General features: G+C 36.8%; 1 protein-coding gene across 1 annotated transcript in view; it reads left to right on the forward strand.

The window, feature by feature from the left end:
* Positions 1 to 4: 4 nt before the first annotated feature.
* The window catches only part of ptprq (protein tyrosine phosphatase, receptor type Q), a 53,645-nt gene continuing 35,249 nt past the window's right edge, over positions 5 to 18,400 (forward strand). The window contains exons 1-20 of the mRNA XM_015383968.1: positions 5 to 180; positions 1,119 to 1,412; positions 1,499 to 1,798; positions 3,375 to 3,505; positions 3,753 to 3,882; positions 3,975 to 4,128; positions 4,252 to 4,358; positions 4,591 to 4,688; positions 5,057 to 5,225; positions 5,309 to 5,560; positions 5,693 to 5,853; positions 11,345 to 11,456; positions 11,963 to 12,068; positions 13,399 to 13,513; positions 16,570 to 16,639; positions 16,723 to 16,922; positions 17,008 to 17,236; positions 17,327 to 17,455; positions 17,530 to 17,676; positions 17,786 to 17,946. Of these exons, the coding sequence (XP_015239454.1) occupies positions 1,145 to 1,412; positions 1,499 to 1,798; positions 3,375 to 3,505; positions 3,753 to 3,882; positions 3,975 to 4,128; positions 4,252 to 4,358; positions 4,591 to 4,688; positions 5,057 to 5,225; positions 5,309 to 5,560; positions 5,693 to 5,853; positions 11,345 to 11,456; positions 11,963 to 12,068; positions 13,399 to 13,513; positions 16,570 to 16,639; positions 16,723 to 16,922; positions 17,008 to 17,236; positions 17,327 to 17,455; positions 17,530 to 17,676; positions 17,786 to 17,946 (3,039 nt within the window). The 5' untranslated portion in view covers positions 5 to 180; positions 1,119 to 1,144. The remainder of the gene's footprint in view (positions 181 to 1,118; positions 1,413 to 1,498; positions 1,799 to 3,374; positions 3,506 to 3,752; positions 3,883 to 3,974; positions 4,129 to 4,251; positions 4,359 to 4,590; positions 4,689 to 5,056; positions 5,226 to 5,308; positions 5,561 to 5,692; positions 5,854 to 11,344; positions 11,457 to 11,962; positions 12,069 to 13,398; positions 13,514 to 16,569; positions 16,640 to 16,722; positions 16,923 to 17,007; positions 17,237 to 17,326; positions 17,456 to 17,529; positions 17,677 to 17,785; positions 17,947 to 18,400) is intronic.

An 18,400-nucleotide genomic window follows, 5' to 3' on the forward strand; every position in this document is an offset into this window, starting at 1 on the left:
CCTCAGGACAGCAGTGGGTACTTAACAATATCACCAAGGTTTCTGGGACCAACAGGAATTTGTCCTACACTGTTGTGATTGGAGGACTTGAGTCCTACACTAGATACAGAATTGAAGTCTTAACAGTGACACAGTTTGGAATCTTGAGCTGCAGACAGGTACCCCTGATTGTTCAAACAGGTAAGAATATTTGAAACATTGCCAGTTATTACCCATTTTTAAATAATGAGGGCTAAAAGTTTTTCACATACTGATCTGCAAATAAGATAACTAAGAAACAATGTTGGAAGCAAAATATAAAGAAATAAGGGATGACTTAAAATTGTAGCAGATAACTTTATCTAAAGTATGTTTGTCCTAAAAAAAAAAAAAGTCCTTAATTTCTAATTCTGAAATAAATGCATCACTAAATGGGCCGTGTTAGAGATGTATTTACTCAGGTTTAAGGTTTTATGGCCAATTTACTCTTTGTAAAGCTTTGACCTGCAGATTTTTGCTTATGCAGATTTTTCTTTCTCTATTAAAAAGGAAAGAACAAAAAGAGCTTTCATAATCATTCTACCTAGCTGAGCCTGCTATAAGGAGGCATTTGTTATTTTATACTAGAATCAGGGATATGTGTTGTATACTGTAAAAGGCTCCATGATTTATGCTAGAGAATGTCAAACATTATGAATAAGACTTTCTTCCTTCCTGTTATCTGCTAAAAGTTTCTGTCACACACCTTTGTTCTGTTTAACACCTTCACTAAAGCCTTAACCAATTGTTTTTCAGGAATCTTGAGTGTTTTGAAAATTAATTAATGCCTTGACAATGTTGTAAAAGTAATGAATGTTTGATTAGATACTTAAAAACTGCACATTACTATTTGGAAATATGGCATATTGTTCATTAAAACACTGGTAATAATTTAAAAAGTATTTCTATTGCTTTTATTATTCGAAAAATGCAGCAGAAAGTGTGATATTTAAATCAAAATATATATCATTAGGCTTTTGTGCACAAAGATAGTTTTTATATAAATCCAGAGTTTACAAATTCAAACAGATGTCCTACATTGTGTTTAAATGAAATTTACTGTTAAAAAGAAAGAATAATTCCTTATTTGTGTCTCTCAGCGGTGAAGCCTCCTGGTGATCTGCTGATGCTAAGCTTGAATGACAGCCTGTCAGTTTGCTGGACAGCTCCACCTAGTGATCTTCCAGATGCATATTACGTGACAACCCAATCGTTTAATAGTACTTCTGTTTCTTCGCTGTGGATAAACGACTCCAGCTCTGGTGGATTTGGGAAAAATGAATCAATTTGTGTTAATTTGGGCTCATTTACTCCTGGTCACACATATGAGGCAGCAGTCGTTGCCACGAGGGGAAATTATAGGAGCGAGAGGTCCATTAGCATTCACACCACAGGTGATAGGAATATAAATACAGCCCTTGACAGTACACGCCTATTTGGAAATGTGTGTCTGATTTTGTATCTGTCCTTGTGGATGCAGCTCCATTGCCTGTGCAGGTGGCACTACCTGTATCTGTGGGGACAAACTATACACAACTGTATGTTCAGCCTCCAAAGCTGGGTCTGAGTGATGGTGTCAAAGTGTGTGCATGTCTTGGAGTTTGCAACAGGGCATGTAAAAGATCGTGTGAGTATTCCTGTGACTGGCATTCCCTACCTGCTGGCATTTATACCACAACCATCAGCAGTCTTACTCCGGGGACACAGTACCAGCTGAGTGTGTACAGTACTATGAAAGGAAGAATTGGACCACCTTTCTACACGCATCCCATTAAAACAAGTAGGTTGACGACTTATTTTATTCTAATTATTTTGTCTTTTTGATTCCATGTGTCAGACGTCTGCGAGCTTTAAAAAAAACATTTTCATAACCATGTTTTGTGTGAAAATACTACACCATCCACAGGTTTTCAATACACCAAGTAAAGAGAAAAATGAGGAAATGATATAAAAAGCTTATAGTTGGAGAACTAATATTACAGTACGGGTTACTACTGTAGGTCTCCAGAAGAAACAAGGGACTCAAATTGAGCTTTGGGGCAACAAACAAACACTCTCAGTTGGTGTGGCTTTCAAAAAAGCACGACCATGGGGAAGTTTTGGTCAGTTCTGGTGTTAAGTATGGTGGAGGACTTGTAATGCTATGGGTATTTTTATCTTCTAAATGAATTGTAAAATATTGTAAGAGTGGAAGGCATCATAAACCCTTTAAATTTCCAGGTGTTTTGAAAAGAAAATGGATAACTTATACTGGAAATTGGGATTTTTATCTTGAAAATCATTTAAAACATGGCAATAATACTCAATCCAAATGTTTACTTCACCCAGAACTATTCTTCTTTAATCAGAGTCCACTGGTTTAAATGCAAAGAAAAAAAAAACCCTAATAGGTTACCAAAGCATAAAACAGAATAAAACACCTAATGGATGGATAAGAATGGAAAATGTTACTGCTTCTTTTCCAACATCAATGCTTCTCCTTACAAGTGCATGAAAGCTAAGGACTAACTAAGGTTACTGCTTAGCTTTTTGGAAGGCTCCCTAGAAGAGCTGAATATATAGCTGCAAAGCGTAGGTAAACATCTTACCAAGTTCTCTACATTTTCAAAGCTAACATTATTTACTGATTTTTACTTAAGACTTTTCTATCGGCTTTCCTCTGCCTTGACAATGTTGTAAAAGGTTTTTTAATGTACCTTTCTTCATGCAAAAGAATAAACTACTTATCACGTTATTAATAAGTGTCATTGAACTTAATCATCTTACTTTTAATGTAATTACGGCAGCAATTTATTTCATATATGACTAATGTGTGTTTAACCTCATATAATTGAAGCTGTTTAGATAATTCAACTGTGTTTCATAGATTCTTTGTGCAATTTACCATCAGCTACAAAATACAGAAATTACTGCTGTTGTCACCTTCAGTTACAGTACAAGCCTTTTTTTTTAATAATCATGTCATGCAAATTATATAAATCAGATTCAAAATCAAATCTGCCCCAAATTTAGCTGAAGATCAGGTCTGCTACAGAGCTTTGAAGATTTGGGCTTAAATGATAAAATGATAAGAGGATTTGAAAATGATTGAAGCCTGCACTTTTAAGTTATACTCTTGACTTAAAAGGACGTATGTCTTATATGTGGCTTATTTCTAAAACACAATTATTGATTTTCTTGTAAATATAAATCATTCATGTAGTGAGAAACAATATTTATGATTAATTTTTTTTTTATGTTTTATACTGCATGTATTGATTGACAGATAAAGGCTTTAATGCTTCAATGCTTTAATGTTTGCATATCAAATTATATTGGCTGTGGAGGATATCTTGTGAAGAGGTGTTTGATTTTAGGTCTAGCTCCACCGAGCAGAGTGAGGGAAGGAGTGGTGACAGAAACATCCATAGAGCTGCTTTGGGATCCGGCTCCAGGACAGGGTCAGAGCTATGAGGTCATATGCTTTAACTGCGGCCAGAAACTCAAGGTGAATTAATAAATTAATGAGTAAACAGAAAGTGTACATTTTTTTCAGCATTTTGTGAGCAGATTTGATTTTTATCTGCTATATGCAAGACTTAAATGACTCCTTCAGTCCTTCATTATTAAATTGGTTGCATATTTAATATATAACATATTGTGCACAATCTGTATTCCTATCTCACCGATAACCCCACTGTATTTACTATACAGAAGTATTGATCATTTTTGCCTTTTGGATTTGTGGTTTACAGGTACAGAAGGTGTTTAGTCAGAGTGCAGTGTTTTCTGGTCTGACTCCAGGCTCACTCTATCACTTTGCTGTACGGACAGAGAAGGAGTCCTTCACTGACAGTTCACCTGTCTCAATCAATATCACTGCAGGTAGGCACACAAATGCACACATACAAACACAGCAATACTTCTCCATCCTTCTTTTCTTTAACAGCGACATGCGTCGCTTTTTGATGTGCCAGCTCCTGGCAAAGTGGAGGTTTCACTCGTCAATAAAACAACAGCATCCATATGCATTAGCTGGAGTGAAGCCAGAGGACTGGTGAGCTCATTCATTCTGTCCATCAAAAACACGACATCCATTCAGGAGCTGATCGTTTCTCATCAGGAGAGCAGGCAAGACTCTTCTCATTCTGCCACAATCAAAATTAATATGAACCCAGAGTTATTATCGCTGCCTCAAACCTGTTCCTGAAAACACTGACTACCAAAGGTGTGTGTGTGTGTGTGTGTTAACAGATCATACAATTTCCAAGGCCTTGCTGAGGGCAGCAAGTACACAATTGAGCTGATCACGACTAGTTTGGCAAAAAGAAGTAAGCCTTGTACTGTGATCCTGTATACAAGTAAGTTAAAACTCTAAAGTTTTGCAGTGCTACAGGTTAGCAGGAAAAGCACTGGCCTGTGCATCTCATGTTCCACCATATAAACACTTATCAATAAGGCACCAAAGAATTCAATGTAGCACTTCATATTTTAAAATGACAAGATTAATCTCTACAACTTTCAATATATTCTTTTGCTGGTTCAAATACTAACTACAGATATTTAATGTTTCTTAACTGCATGCAACTTAAGTGCCAGGGATGCCAAAGCAAGTGGTTACATCAGAGCACTCCGATACGTCTGTATTTCTGACTTGGAAGCCACCAGCAGGACAGGTTGACAAGTACAAGGTAACATTTAAATTTGTCCAAGATCTCACAAACACAGTAAATTTATGATGTACATATATCCATGTATGTTTACTATTAGAAAAGATCTATCCAAACTATTATTATCAACCACGACCTGCATTCATTTTGTGGTTGCATGGTAACCACTGTGAACACAATAAGGATCTGGTTACAACCGTTTAAAGATGAATAGCCTTCATTGACATTTTGCCAGGAACAATGACCAAGTACATAAACACTGTTTAAAACAATGTTTAGCATGAAACTAAAGGGAAGATGTTCAAAACGATTTTTGAGAAGTAGCCTTTAAATGACTAGTATTGCTATTGTTATTTGTTAAAAAATATTTCTGTGTTTTGCTTTGCCAGCTTCGTTTTGGTCTGCTGTCTGCAGACAGGAAATCTTGGACTGAGGTCTTCACCGAGAGCACAAACTATGAGGTCAGAGAATTGATCCCGGGGTCAGCCTATGGGGTCAGCATTCAGAGTGTTCTGGGATCAGACAGTAGCCATGAAGCAAACAGAGAGTTCAGCACACGTAAGAAACAAAAGCACACACCTAAATCTTATTCAGGACATATGCCTGAAAAACATTTCCAATTTGTCCTTAACACCCTGCAGCACAATGCAGCCTTCGTTTGAATAAGGTGGATGCTTCGTCCTTCTCTGTGAGCCTGGACGGGGCACCTGGGGAGTTCGACTTTCACAGAGTAACCGTGGCCAACCTTACGGTCACAAAAGTACTCACAATTCCTAAAGAGGAGCAGGTTGCTGTGGTTACAGGCCTGCTGGACGGGTGCAGCTACAACGTGAGTGCCGAGAGAGTGAGAGGAGTGACAGCAGAAAGTGCTGCTTTTCTGACTGTCACCACAGGTAGATGATATTTCAAGAGCTTTACTGATCACTGGCTCAGTTAATCACACCTGACCTCATCAGGTCTACTTTGATTTACAGTAACTTTCTCCCTACCTCTGACCCTGTTTCTTCCCGTTTGTTCCTTTTTAGTGCCAAAGCAAGTGAGAGGCTTGCATTTGTTCAACGTTTCTGAACGTGCATTCTCACTACGCTGGCTGCAACCAGAGGGGTGTGTTGATCACTACCAAGTGAGACTGCAACCAAACCAAGGAGCAGTCACATTTCACCCTGTCCATGATGAATACATCCAGGTACACACACAGCCTAGTTTAATCACAAAAAATGCTTTCTGAATACATTGCCCTGAAGACAACATAAGTCATTGCTCTGAAAGCCGAGATCTAAAGTGTTTCTACATTTTATTATTATGAATTCAATGCACTGAAACACATCCTTACATACTGTAAAAAACAACATCTCCTCCCATTCAAGCAAGAACCACCCCATACCGACTGCCAGGTGTCCAATATCTTCCAGAACGTAACCTTACACACCATACACACACATACAGACAAAACCCAGCACAGAGTTGAGTAATGGATCACATTATTTATTAAGTTGGCCTCATGAGCTCAGCTCTGAATCATTCATTTGCTTAAGCAGCTCTCCCAAGAGAGGCAAAAAGACAAGAGGAGCAGCTCTAGCTGTGTGCCAATCGAAGGATTCACAGAAATTGTGGAATACCTCAAGATCAAGCCTCTATTGAATTTGCTCAAGATCTGGATGATACCAATTTAACTTGTTGTCTGCCGCTAATTTTTCCGCATTGTGACTGGACACATATATTTTGGAGGCATCTAACCTGCTGTGGCTAAACTTATAGTCTACTTCCACTACCCAGCAGCATGGCCTTCTTATCAGCAGTCCTTATGCTCACCGTTAACCTGGGAAAGGTACACTCACAGGTAAGAATGAACCTGTGAATAGCTCCGATTTTACACATGCTATTTATATGTAGTTCCTTTTAAAGTATCTCTACTTAAAGAATCTCACATTTTGTGAGATTACTGCTAAAACATCAATGAGTTTCACTAAAATCTTATTGAAAATCTAGTAGGACATGGAATGTCCCAAAAAAGATATAAAAAGATGTGTTGTAGATTTGATTCTAGCCCCTTTACATTGATAGCCTGAAATGTATCCATACTTTAACCAACTCCCCTTAAAAGTCATCTAGTTAGCCTTTTTATTTATTTAAATCCAACTAGAATTATACAGAGTTGGTTCCAATGATAGTCTGAGTGTCCTATAAGGTTTGTTAGAGAACATTGGAAAATAAATGTGGTTATGAAAACCAAGAAACACAACAGAGATCTCATGAAAAGAAAGTAGAGAAGGTTAATGCCGGGGTTAGGTTATGCCTATCCATAAAAATATATAGATTTGAAGTCAAAAATTCTATGTGTATTTAAAAACATTCGCACAAGCAAATCTTGTCCTAATACAAAGCGCAGCACAGTTATTTTTCAAGTGCCTACTATTGCCCAACCTTGTTTTGAGGAGTATGTGGACGTAAATCCTGATTCGACTGAATCTCACTGTAAATCTTTTTTTTTTTTTTTTTTTTGTGGGGGGGAGTCAAGAGCAAACAAAGACAACTGAACCAGTTTCAAAGTCATACAGCAGGGTGTTGGCTTGAGAATAATTTTTCTTGGCACACAGTTTAGCCGTCTTTATTTAGATTCTTTTAAGATCAAACCTATCTCTTTTGGTTTTCCATTGTAAAAAATGGTGTTGGCAGCTCCATTGGGGGAGTTCACTTCAACCTAGACAGGTTCATCTTAGAAGAAAAGTTGTTCAAGGCTACAAAATACTGAATATTGTGGCGGAGGTTAGCATTCCAGCAGTAAAATAATCTGAAACATGGAGCAGAAGCTCTACAATATTATAGTATTTATGTCTTAGAACGGCCCAGTAATAGTCTAAATCAAAATCCTCTTGAAAATATGCTTCAGTACTTTAAAAAATGCTCCCTAGCTCTCCCCATCCAATGAGACTCAGCTTTAGGCTTTTAAAAAAAAAGATTTAGAGAAGTTTCAGTGTTTTAATGTGCAGAATCTTCAAGGAACCTGATTACTTTGAAAACGCCCTGTCCATAGCTGCATTCATTTTTAAAAGCATTTTCTTTAATTTAATCTCATAAATAAGAGGTGGATACTACTAGATGACAGTGAACCCCTCGCTGTTTATGTTCAGACCAATTTCTCACATTTATTGCTGCCACCTCAAGGAATCAGCATGCCTACATTTAAGAGACTAATTACAATAGTGAGAGTTTGACTTTATTGATTAAATATTTTTAAACATTAAAGTAGTACCTTGCTAGTTGTACATTAGACTGATGCATTTAGACATTGATATTTAGATTTCTTTGTAGGAAATGGCATAAAATGTAGATTGTTTGATTAAAGTGCTTGATTTAATTACCCACTGCGGGTACTTAAATCAAGCACTTTAATCGGTTATTATAACAAGCAGTGTTTATAAGATATTTATCCAGTTGAACTGAAATATATAATAAATAAAAATAATTGAACTTTAATAATCTCACATTGGAGAAATTTACCTCTGCATTTAACCCATCCCCTTGGAGAGCAGTGGGCTGCCATCGTGAGGCGTCCGGAGAGCAGTGTCGGGTTAAGGGTCTTGCTCAGAGACCCAGAGTGGCAGTGGGGCTTGAACTCAGAACCTCATGATTTCAAGCTCTATGCCCTAACCACTAGGCTCCCACTCCCCATATGCACAAATCCATATACTTATTCATGGGTTAGTTTGCATTAAAGTATCTTGCCAGGTGTTGTAGGAGAAAGCAGGAATTTAACCCACAAGCTTAAGAATGAGTTGAATTGTTTATTATTATTTTTTCGTGGTGAAACAGTTATACCAAATACAACATGAGTTTTAAATAACCGATTTATTATGATATTGCTATTATCTAGCAATTTCACAATAAAGCCTTTATATCCATCTATATTGGATAAACGGGCTTAAAAATAACTTTCACATAAGCTTTTAAATAAACTTGCACATTCAGTACTGCAGCTACACTTCCCTGGACTTTAAGGAGCTTTCCAGCTTGAGGACGCTGCTGCAACCATTCCCAAGATGCCAGCTTTGACGAAAGAATATTTCTCTCTAGAAACACAGAGTTCAGCACAATCTAACAATATCACTCTAAAGTAAATCTAATTTGTGTTTAATTCATACAAATGGCCAGGACAGTACAACAAAAATACAGCTTAAGAAAGAAAGTTTAATCTAAAAAATGTAATTTTTTTCTATAAATCTAAAGGATCTTGGTCTAACTGAGCATATGCAGTAAAGAAATCATTAATATACCGTATTTTATTGGAGAAAAAAATATAGTCCATTTTTTGCAACTGTTCCCAGTTTCCTCTCTGTAGAGTTTACATTTTTTTTCTTTGGGGCTTCACCGTTGTAATTGCATTATGTTTGTCTGTTTTGCTGTCTCTTGTTTTCTTAGATTTTGTCTTTCCTCCTCTCATGAGTGCTTGGTTTTTGTATTCTTTACTACCTTTATTCTTCTTAGTCATGGATTACAGTCCTAAATAATGATAGTTTCAGAATATTAGTGTCTTTTACTCTAAAATGTAGCTTTGGCCTTCACCTTTTGAGCATTTTCAAAAATGCTTTTCCATTTACAGAATATAGTTTAAATCGACAGGTTACAGTATACATGGTTGTGGAGATTTTGAAGAAAATTTTGACCTAGTGATTCCTTTTCATTTAGGGAAGTTATTGGTTTTCTGCAAAGCTTTCCATTAAAACATATCCAACTTCCTTTGCCAGGCCTAAGTTGGTACAATAATGGAAAATGCATGACTCTGGACTGGAATTTGGGAATAATAAGAAACTAACAAAAACACTGGGTTTTCATAACCTCCAGTGGAAATACAAATGTGGCAAAATAATAGAAAATACTGAAATCATAACTATTCAGTGACATTTTTTTCTCCCAAATCTCTGGGGATCTTTTCACAAATGTATACAGTGGTGGAATTGAGTGCAGAAATGATTTGTTTAGCTTGGAAAGTGCTGGGAACATTCAGTACAATGAATTTGCTAACTTTCTCTTTAACGTGTACTTACTTAAAAGTTGCATGGAGAGTCTTTTTAAACAGTGGAGTATAGGGAGAGAATTGTGGGGTTGACCTGCAGCTATAGGACACCGACCTGTTTAGAGATTTAGTTGGCGTCACTTTCAGTGACACACTTGTTGACCCATTTTACCTCCCAATAATATAGGATCTGCATACTTTTCAGTTTTGCTTAAAACAGATTAATTTTGTTTTTATTTTTTTTGTCAAAGTTAACTATTTATATTCATCAAATTATTTCTATATCAGACAGGTATGACCTAATTAAAATCCGTTTGTATGCTGATTTAATTTTACACCTGGTGTAATATGAAGTTGAACTTTACTCTTATCAGTCTAAAGCTCAAATACTATATTAAAAGGCCTTCAGGATCAACAAGATTCTTTTACCAAATGTTAAATGGAGTTGTTATTTTGTTCGTCTTTGGATTTTTTATTTTTTTGTGTGTGTGTGTCTGCATCCATGAAGTGTGAAGAATTAGAATTATACTTAAAAACTTATACCTAGATGTGGATCTCATTTAAATTTACCAGTCTGAATGTCCCTTTAGGTAACTTTTATTATGCAATTTATCATTAAAATTTGTTATTTTCAAGTGCTTTAAAAGATGTGATTGTTTATGAATGTACCATAATACACAAGCATATATTGTTTTGCATTGAGCTTCAGGTTTATCTTTGTCTCTTCATAAACTTTCAGGTTGCAGCTGACCCCTCTCAACCAGGACAAAAACTCTTCTAGACTTTACCCTCTGACAGTAGGGTGAGGTCCCTAAGGACCTAAATGTCCTGCAACAAAAGCAGCTTCTTCTTGGAAGCTGCTTTTGTTGCAGGACGTTGGAGTTAGCCTAAAAAAACAAAGCCTGATTCCCCAAATGTCACTTTTCTGTTGCTAATTATTTGAATATCTAAAGACAAGCACCACTATTCAATTAACGTCGTATTTTTTAGTGTATTGTCCTCTTCCTATCAAAAAGTTGCACATTTTTATTTAATTTCATATAATCCCTATACAATCTGCATTTCTTATTCTACAATATAAGTTTCCAAAATTCTTAATGACAAGTTTATGATTGTCTATGTACTTTATCACCAAAGCAATTCCTTGTACATGTAAGATGTGTAAGCCTTTTACTTATTCGGATGCTGTGGACCTAAGTTGACATGTCTACAACTTTACAAGTTGAAAAAAAGTAAATAGTAGTTAAAAAAAAAAAAAAAAAACAATGACCAAAAACATAGATAATGAAAAGATTAACTGATTTCTTAATTGTACATTCCTTACAGGATACCGAGTCACTGAGTGTAACTGAACTCTGCTTTGGTTAATCATAGATAACACATAATATGCAAATAAATAAAGCAAACCACAATTCAATAAGGGAATTTTTAACATACTGCGCTGTCTGCAAAAAGTACTGTTTTTTTTTTTTACAGCAATGCAACTCTATGTACAGGTAGACATTTTTTGTTGTTCAATAGCAAGGAAAATTTAAAAGTAACATACTTTGAAAAATAGAAAAAAAAAATGCATGTTGGAACCCAGATAGTAAATCAGATATAAAAACAGTGTGTGCTTTCACTGATGGTTTTGGACAAGGTGTGGGCTTTTCTGTGTCCACAGGCTGACGTGGTGGATGTTACTCCTGGGACGCAGTATTCTGTGACAGTCTCTGCAGCCTCCGCATCAAAAAGTAGCCCTGGAGTGAGTCGCATCATCCTTACCAAACAGAGCGGTGAGATGGTTTTACGATCAAAGCTAATTGTTGAATATGCCTGATTTAATTATGCAGTTTAATGTATAATCAGGGTCTTCTCTGGTTTTTGCCCTGGCACATGGCAAAGGATGAGTTGAGTGGGAGATAATGTGTGTGTTTGGATCTGTGTACTTCTTTCATTGCTTTAACTCCTTTTAGGTAACTTTAACCAGAGCTTTTGAACCCCCGGATGAATGCGTCTGGAGTGAATGTCAGTGAAATGCCACTGCTGTGTAAAGACTTATTCATCAGGCTTTAGCCACATACAATGTGGATGTTTAGACTCCCACACATGCATACCTTCCACTAAAACCAGCTTTGCTACTCTTTAAATATAGCTCATACTATGTCAGAAGAGTTTGCAGTCATGATAATCTGTCCAATTTGTACCAAACTCTTTTTACGGATGGTCATTTTGAGTGACAAATTTATAAGATTTGCTTATTTGAATAATGTTGTTCCTGGTTCTCTCCAAGTTTCTGTAGTACCTGGTCCTCCACAAGCCCTCGAGGGAGAACCTGTTGGGTCTAATGGGATTCTATTGTCATGGACCATGCAACCTGGTGCAAATATAGATGGATATGTAATCAGGTAGTTTTTGCTCCTTTTCTTTATATATTTTTCAAACATTGAAATGTCTTAGCAATAATTGGGACTCAATTTCCTTTAACAGAAAACTATCATCTTAAATTAGCTTATATAGTAGAATCCAAATGTTTGATGCCCTGGCCCAGCCAGAATTATTTTATATGGGCTGAACTATTGGCTATTGCCAAATTCAGGTTAATATCTATTTTTTACATTCTAGGTGGATTTGCCCCTTTGAACGTATACTGTAAGATATGTGCATTAAAATATCAAGAGAAAATCAAGTTGCAGTTTCTTACAGAAGTATTGAAGCTTTTTTTTTTGTTATGGAAAAACTCTGTATGCTATTACAGCTTTGTCAAATACTTAGTTTTTTTCTTTAGATCATTTCACAGTTCCTTATTCAAAAAAAGCAATACATGTCCATTATAGAATTAAATAGATATATTAAACATAAAAAACATGTTTTTTTATAACAAGCCAAACATTCCTCATCTAATGCTGTGATGTAATAGACGGTAATGTTAACACTTCAAGCAAACACTATATCCACACAAAGTGATTTAATCTGTAAATAGGGAACCTGAGAGTTTCCTTCACATCATTGTTACTATATTTTGATTTTTAGCATTTTTCCAAAACCTATATCAACCAAATAATGAACAAAAGATATGCTAAAGTTTTGAGAAAATACGGTTCAAGCTGGTCTCTAAACAAAGTTTATATACATGATTATGTATGTGTATATATTCTTATGTATCCTTAGATAGTTAACAGTAAAATTAAGTAAAATAGCCAGATTCTGTCTAGATTTACTTAATTCCTTTAAGGTAATTATACTTTAGGTTTAAACAAAGATTTTGAACAGTTTTCAAAACTGATCATATTTTCAATCTACCTTTCTATCCTTTTCCAGTTTTTTCAATAAAAGGCAGTGAGATAGAATTTAGTTTCTGCTACTGTTGGTCAGCTGGACAAAAGAAGCTTTCTACATTTCCCTCTTCTTCCAATAAAAGCAACTTCCATTTTCTCAAAGATAGCCGTTCTTATATTGTAGGTCATATTTTCCATTGCAGCAGTAATTGTTGCTTTCTGTTGTATACAAATAGATATTTTACCAGATTACAAATTTTTATTTTTATTTTTAATAAATAAGCGCATTTAGTAAGAATTTACCTTGCCTACTTACATAATATTTTGAGTAATTAAATATCAGTTCAGCTTATCGATCTAAATCACAATTTTACTTTTTGCTATTAAAGTGAAAACTATTTACAAAGAAGGGAAATCTTGAAATATGGTATTGCTATTATTCTTTTTCTTTGTTTTGTAGGTACAAGGAGGTTTGCCCATATCCTGATCCCTCTTTCACACAGGTGACCAAGTACCTGGATGTACCAGAGACTCTAATCACAGACTTTACCTCAGGTTCAACATACCACATCCAGGTAGGATGAACAATTTTACCAAATTTTTCATGAGGACTCTTCTTTGGTTGGCTTATTAAAAAGGAGTTAGGTGTTATAAAACTAATCTCAGAGTTGGACATAAGTGCCAATTGACCAAATAATTTCAAAAGTGTTGGAAGGTGTAATTATCCTTTCTGCCTCTGAGCAAACATTCCTGGAAGTATTTCCTCTGTCTTATCATGTGGCTTTGTGGCAGATAACACAAAAGGACCTTGTGATCTGATTTGAAAAGAATGCAGGTAATTGATCCCGATTACATTATTAATCAGGTAAACAGATCTATGGATCAGCAAAGGCTCTTTCCACTGCCTGTTGTCACTGAGCTTGAATGCGATCATGCTTATTAGTTTCAGAATCCATTAACCGACCGTGACCTTTATACAAATGGACTCAGAGACTGACACACTTGCTGATTATACCTGCACACACAGGATTTGTTTGAGGGTTCATATGGGATTATGAAAGCGTGTTCATGTATCGGGTTACTTCACCTCCTCATCATTTGTGTTGGCTCTCCAGCTTATGAATGCAGCTGCACACAATTCCTGGACCACTGAAAAGGTGTCACCTTTGCCACTAGGAGTCATAGCATAGTCACTTTATATACTCTACAAAGAAGACAAAAAACTATTTGATATAACCCTCAGTCCTGATAGTGTTAAGACAATCCTTTCTAAGCCTAGATAGAAGTCCAGAACCCACCCACCCCCATTTATTTTAATCAATGAATCAATTCATAAGGCTGTCTGTGTTTATTCTAAAAACTCAACATCAAATATAGCACTACTATCACTAGTATCAGTATTAGTAAGGATGTTTACCCACGCATCCATTAACCTCTAACTAATGCCTTTATAGCTTTAGCTGCAGTTTCAGTAAAACCCAAAGTTAATACTGTAGTTGAGCGCTATTGAAATATTATCCCTCCAGGAATCACATTTTGTTTGGCTATTTTTCACACATTTTTAATTTTGCCTCACTGTTTTTGCAACTCCACTAGTGGTTCCACACTTCCTTGCCTCCATTGTTTCAAGTTGTTTTCCAATTATGCACCTGTGCAATGTTGTACCTCTGATAAGATTGTGTTATTATGGTAAATATACACAGAGGGGCTTTATTTTCTAATAAATTGAACAAAAACAAAGTGCAAAACAAAAATAGATATAAAAATAAAACGGAAGTATGATGCAGTAATTTTTCTGAAAAACTTTGTATGTGACCAGAGGGAGCTACTGGGGTATAACTCTGAAGGTGTTAAATTAGACTATGGCTGCTTAATTTGAGAAGAATAGACACTGTCTGATAAAAGGTTATGATGCTCTAAAATTTTCCTTCATATTTTTTCAAATTAAACCCCCAAAATGTCTGTTTTTTTTATTGGAAATATTGTCATCTTGGGGAAGTAAAAAGAGAATCAACTGAAAAGTGTGGCGCGTATTTGCCTTCAGCCCACTTTGCTCTAAAACACTGAAGTATAATACTTTAAAACCAATGTCCAAATAAATGCAGCAGCTGAAGGCCTCTGTGAAGGCATCAGAACTTTGTTAGTGAATCCTAGTGAAGAAATCACTACAATAAAGACAGAGTTAAGATTCAAAGCCATGTTTGGCTATAATGTAAAATTAATTTGAACATCAGCAGCACATAACTAGAACAACTAGATAGTACAACCCCCTAGTCTGAATGGCAGGCTTTAATAATCAGGGAACTTTTTTGTTACTCCAGAAGTGCTGCATAGATCTAGGTTGGTAAATTACTAGATGTGTATACTTTTTCATTAAATACAGATAGCTTTTCCTACCCATGCAATAAGAAGTCAGATTAGTTGCAGCAAAACAAATTTTTTTGTCAGCATAAAAGCATTCATCTTCCTTGGGGTTAAAATTTCAAAAGAAAAAAAATGGGAAGTTTACAGGTAAGGCTATATGGATATAACAGCCTATATAAATAATAATAGTACAGTTACTCTTCTCAGGGGCCAGGTTTGAGGGGACATATGTCTGTGATCTTGGCATTAAGAGCGAGCAGGCTGCTTACAGTAGGGCTGCACACCAAATAATGACACATTCTATCCGATTGACAGCAATTTGATGTGAAACGTGGTTTAGTGAGATCTCTGAGCTACTGTAAGAACCAACTAGAAATGTTTTTCATGGCTCATTTTTTCCCTTGTTTTACACCTGCAGTGACTACCAGACAATGATCCCCTGTTGTTTTGTGCCGTTCCTCAGTTTGATCATGTTAAAGTTTAAATCCTGTTTGACAATTATTTACCCTATGAAGATATGTTTACTGGGATGTTTAAAGAGGGAGTGCTCCAGGCAAAATAACTGGGAAGCCTTGAGGCGTTAACACTTAAAGGGGCAATCACCTTTAGATATAAAAGGGTCCTGCTGGCCTGGAAGCTAAACACCACTCGCAAGAGCCACAAAGGACAAGCTATACAGTGAGATTTATTTAATATTTGCAGCCCATAGTAATACTGTAGACTACCAGATTTCCTAATCCTCCTGATTTAATACATAAAATTATTTCTTCAAACACATCTACATCTTTAGTTTACATCTGGTTTTGAGTCACTTTATAACAGCAATGCATGTTGGTGCTTTATTAAAGGTATAGTGGAGAATGCTCCTTTTTCCGGACGGATCATCAAAATAAGTTAACCCCCTTAATTTTCATTGATTCCGGTGATATGTGTACATAAAGCCGTACGACGTGCTCCTCCCCATTTTAACTTACCGGTGGTGAGTCTGACATGGTGGAAAAAATTGCAAATCTACTTTTGAAGAGTAAGCTTGTATGAGCGATACAAACAATAACTTTTAAACAAAGCGTGCACAAGGAGAAATGCGCTTGTGCAAGCTCAGGCATGGCGTTCCCTTTCGTGAGTGGGTACAGGGTTGTGCATGTGTATTTTTATTTTTCTAAAGTGGAGAGGGCAGGTCTTTTCAAAAATTCGTGAAGATCCTCCACTACCTTAAAGTGAAATATACTGTATTGATGCTGTAAACTATTCGTCTTTCTCTGTTTAGGTAGCAGCTATGTCTGCAGCTGGGACAGGGCCATTCAGCAAACCTTTGTACATAAAGACATCTGAGTCACGTGAGTTGTAAAACATCCCCTACATGCATTCAAAATAACACTTCTGTGAGGTCAAACTTGTGCTTTTCTGTGATTCCCCACAGCCCCTGGCCTGGTGACCAATGTGACGGCGTATGCTCAGAATCACACCTTTGTCATGGTTACCTGGTTCCTGCCACGCCGCATAAATGGCCTCATCACAAAGTTTGCTGTCAAAGCAAAGCATGCTCGAACGGGGCAGACAGTTCGCATGCTGGAAGTCAATGCAGAGGAAATCATGACTGGAGCCCTCCCTCATTGCAATGTACTAGATCCCCTTCATAAAAGCTGAACTTTTATCCAGAATTATCCTGGAAAACTTCTCTCTCTGCATAATTTGATGTCTCCAGGATGCGGCTGATATCTTGTCACGAGCGACTCCCAGCCCCTTGGAGATAACAGCTTCATCTCCACCCATCACCCTCTCTGCCGTGCCACCCGCAGCAGCTTGGAACGTGCCTATATCAGTAGGAGTGGATCAGCTGCGACCTTACACTGCCTATCTTTTTGAGGTTTCTGCCTTCACCTCTGACGGAGAGGGACAGGTAGCCTCCACCATGGTTCGCATGCCAGAATCAGGTGTGTGGAAATCAACAAACAGCCCTAAATCTTTATTGTAAATGAGTATTTGAAAATTTTCATTGTAATTTAATTAATTTCTCATGTCAGCACCGGAAGATTCGCCTGAAAACCTATCAGTGTTGAACATGACATCTAGGTCAATTTCTGTGTCGTGGAACTCTCCAACCATCATCACTGGAAAATTCAGCTATGTGCTTTACCTTTATGGACCTACAGGTTAAATAATATTTAAAGTAATCCAATAAATGAAAAAACCTAACACAAACTGAAGAATCCTTTTCTTGTTTTAGGGTTTTTGTATGAAAACAGCACATGGGACATGCGTTTCCTTTTTACTGGATTGACTCCCTATACAAGGTATATTGTGGCTGTCCGAGCTAAAGCAGCTGGAGAGGTGGGACCAGCAGCTGAGGAGGTTCTAACAACACCAGCTGAAGGTATAATAATAATGATAAAAAGCACTTAAATGTTTCATGTTACACTTATGTTTTTTTGAGTAAGAAAGCCTTCATAGAAATATTTGGATCAACTTGTTTCTGTCCGTAGCACCCAGCGCAGTTCGGAACTTGGAGGCAGTGGCCGAGGATTCAGTTTCAATTCGTGTTAGTTGGAGAAGCCCTGCCCAGCCCAATGGTCCCATAATTCGATACAGGCTGCAGGTCTTGGCTGACAGTACTCTGCTGCAGGACATCACCCTCACATCAGGGGTGAGGCAAACATTATTGTCTCCACAGCTTTGATCTTCTACCTTAAAACTAGCAAAAATACAGTTTAGTGCAAAAAGAGGTTGGATAGTGTTCTTACTATGAATAGTTAACAGTATAATTGTTCCATACAACCTGACTTCCTGATATTCTTACCTGTATTTAGCCTCTATCCCATCCCAACGTTATCTATCTGTATGACCCTGTGAAACCTCTCTTTACATGTCCATCTTTGTTCCCTTGTGACATTTTTTCCTTCACCTGTGCTTGGATTCAGTTGTTCACAGACCGTGGGCCATATTGAAGGGTTACTGACTCTCTCTGCATGAAGTGTTTTGCATGAAATTCACAAAAATCATCTGTTCAGCAAAAAATCATCCTCAGCAAAGAGCACTTTCGTCCTTGCATTGGCTGTATCTTCTGCGTACCTCGTTACAAAATGCAGCAACTGCATTAA

Source organism: Cyprinodon variegatus, unplaced genomic scaffold (assembly GCF_000732505.1).
Source record: "Cyprinodon variegatus isolate N-32 unplaced genomic scaffold, C_variegatus-1.0 Scaffold299, whole genome shotgun sequence".
In the NCBI taxonomy this organism is placed as follows: Eukaryota; Metazoa; Chordata; class Actinopteri; order Cyprinodontiformes; family Cyprinodontidae; genus Cyprinodon; species Cyprinodon variegatus.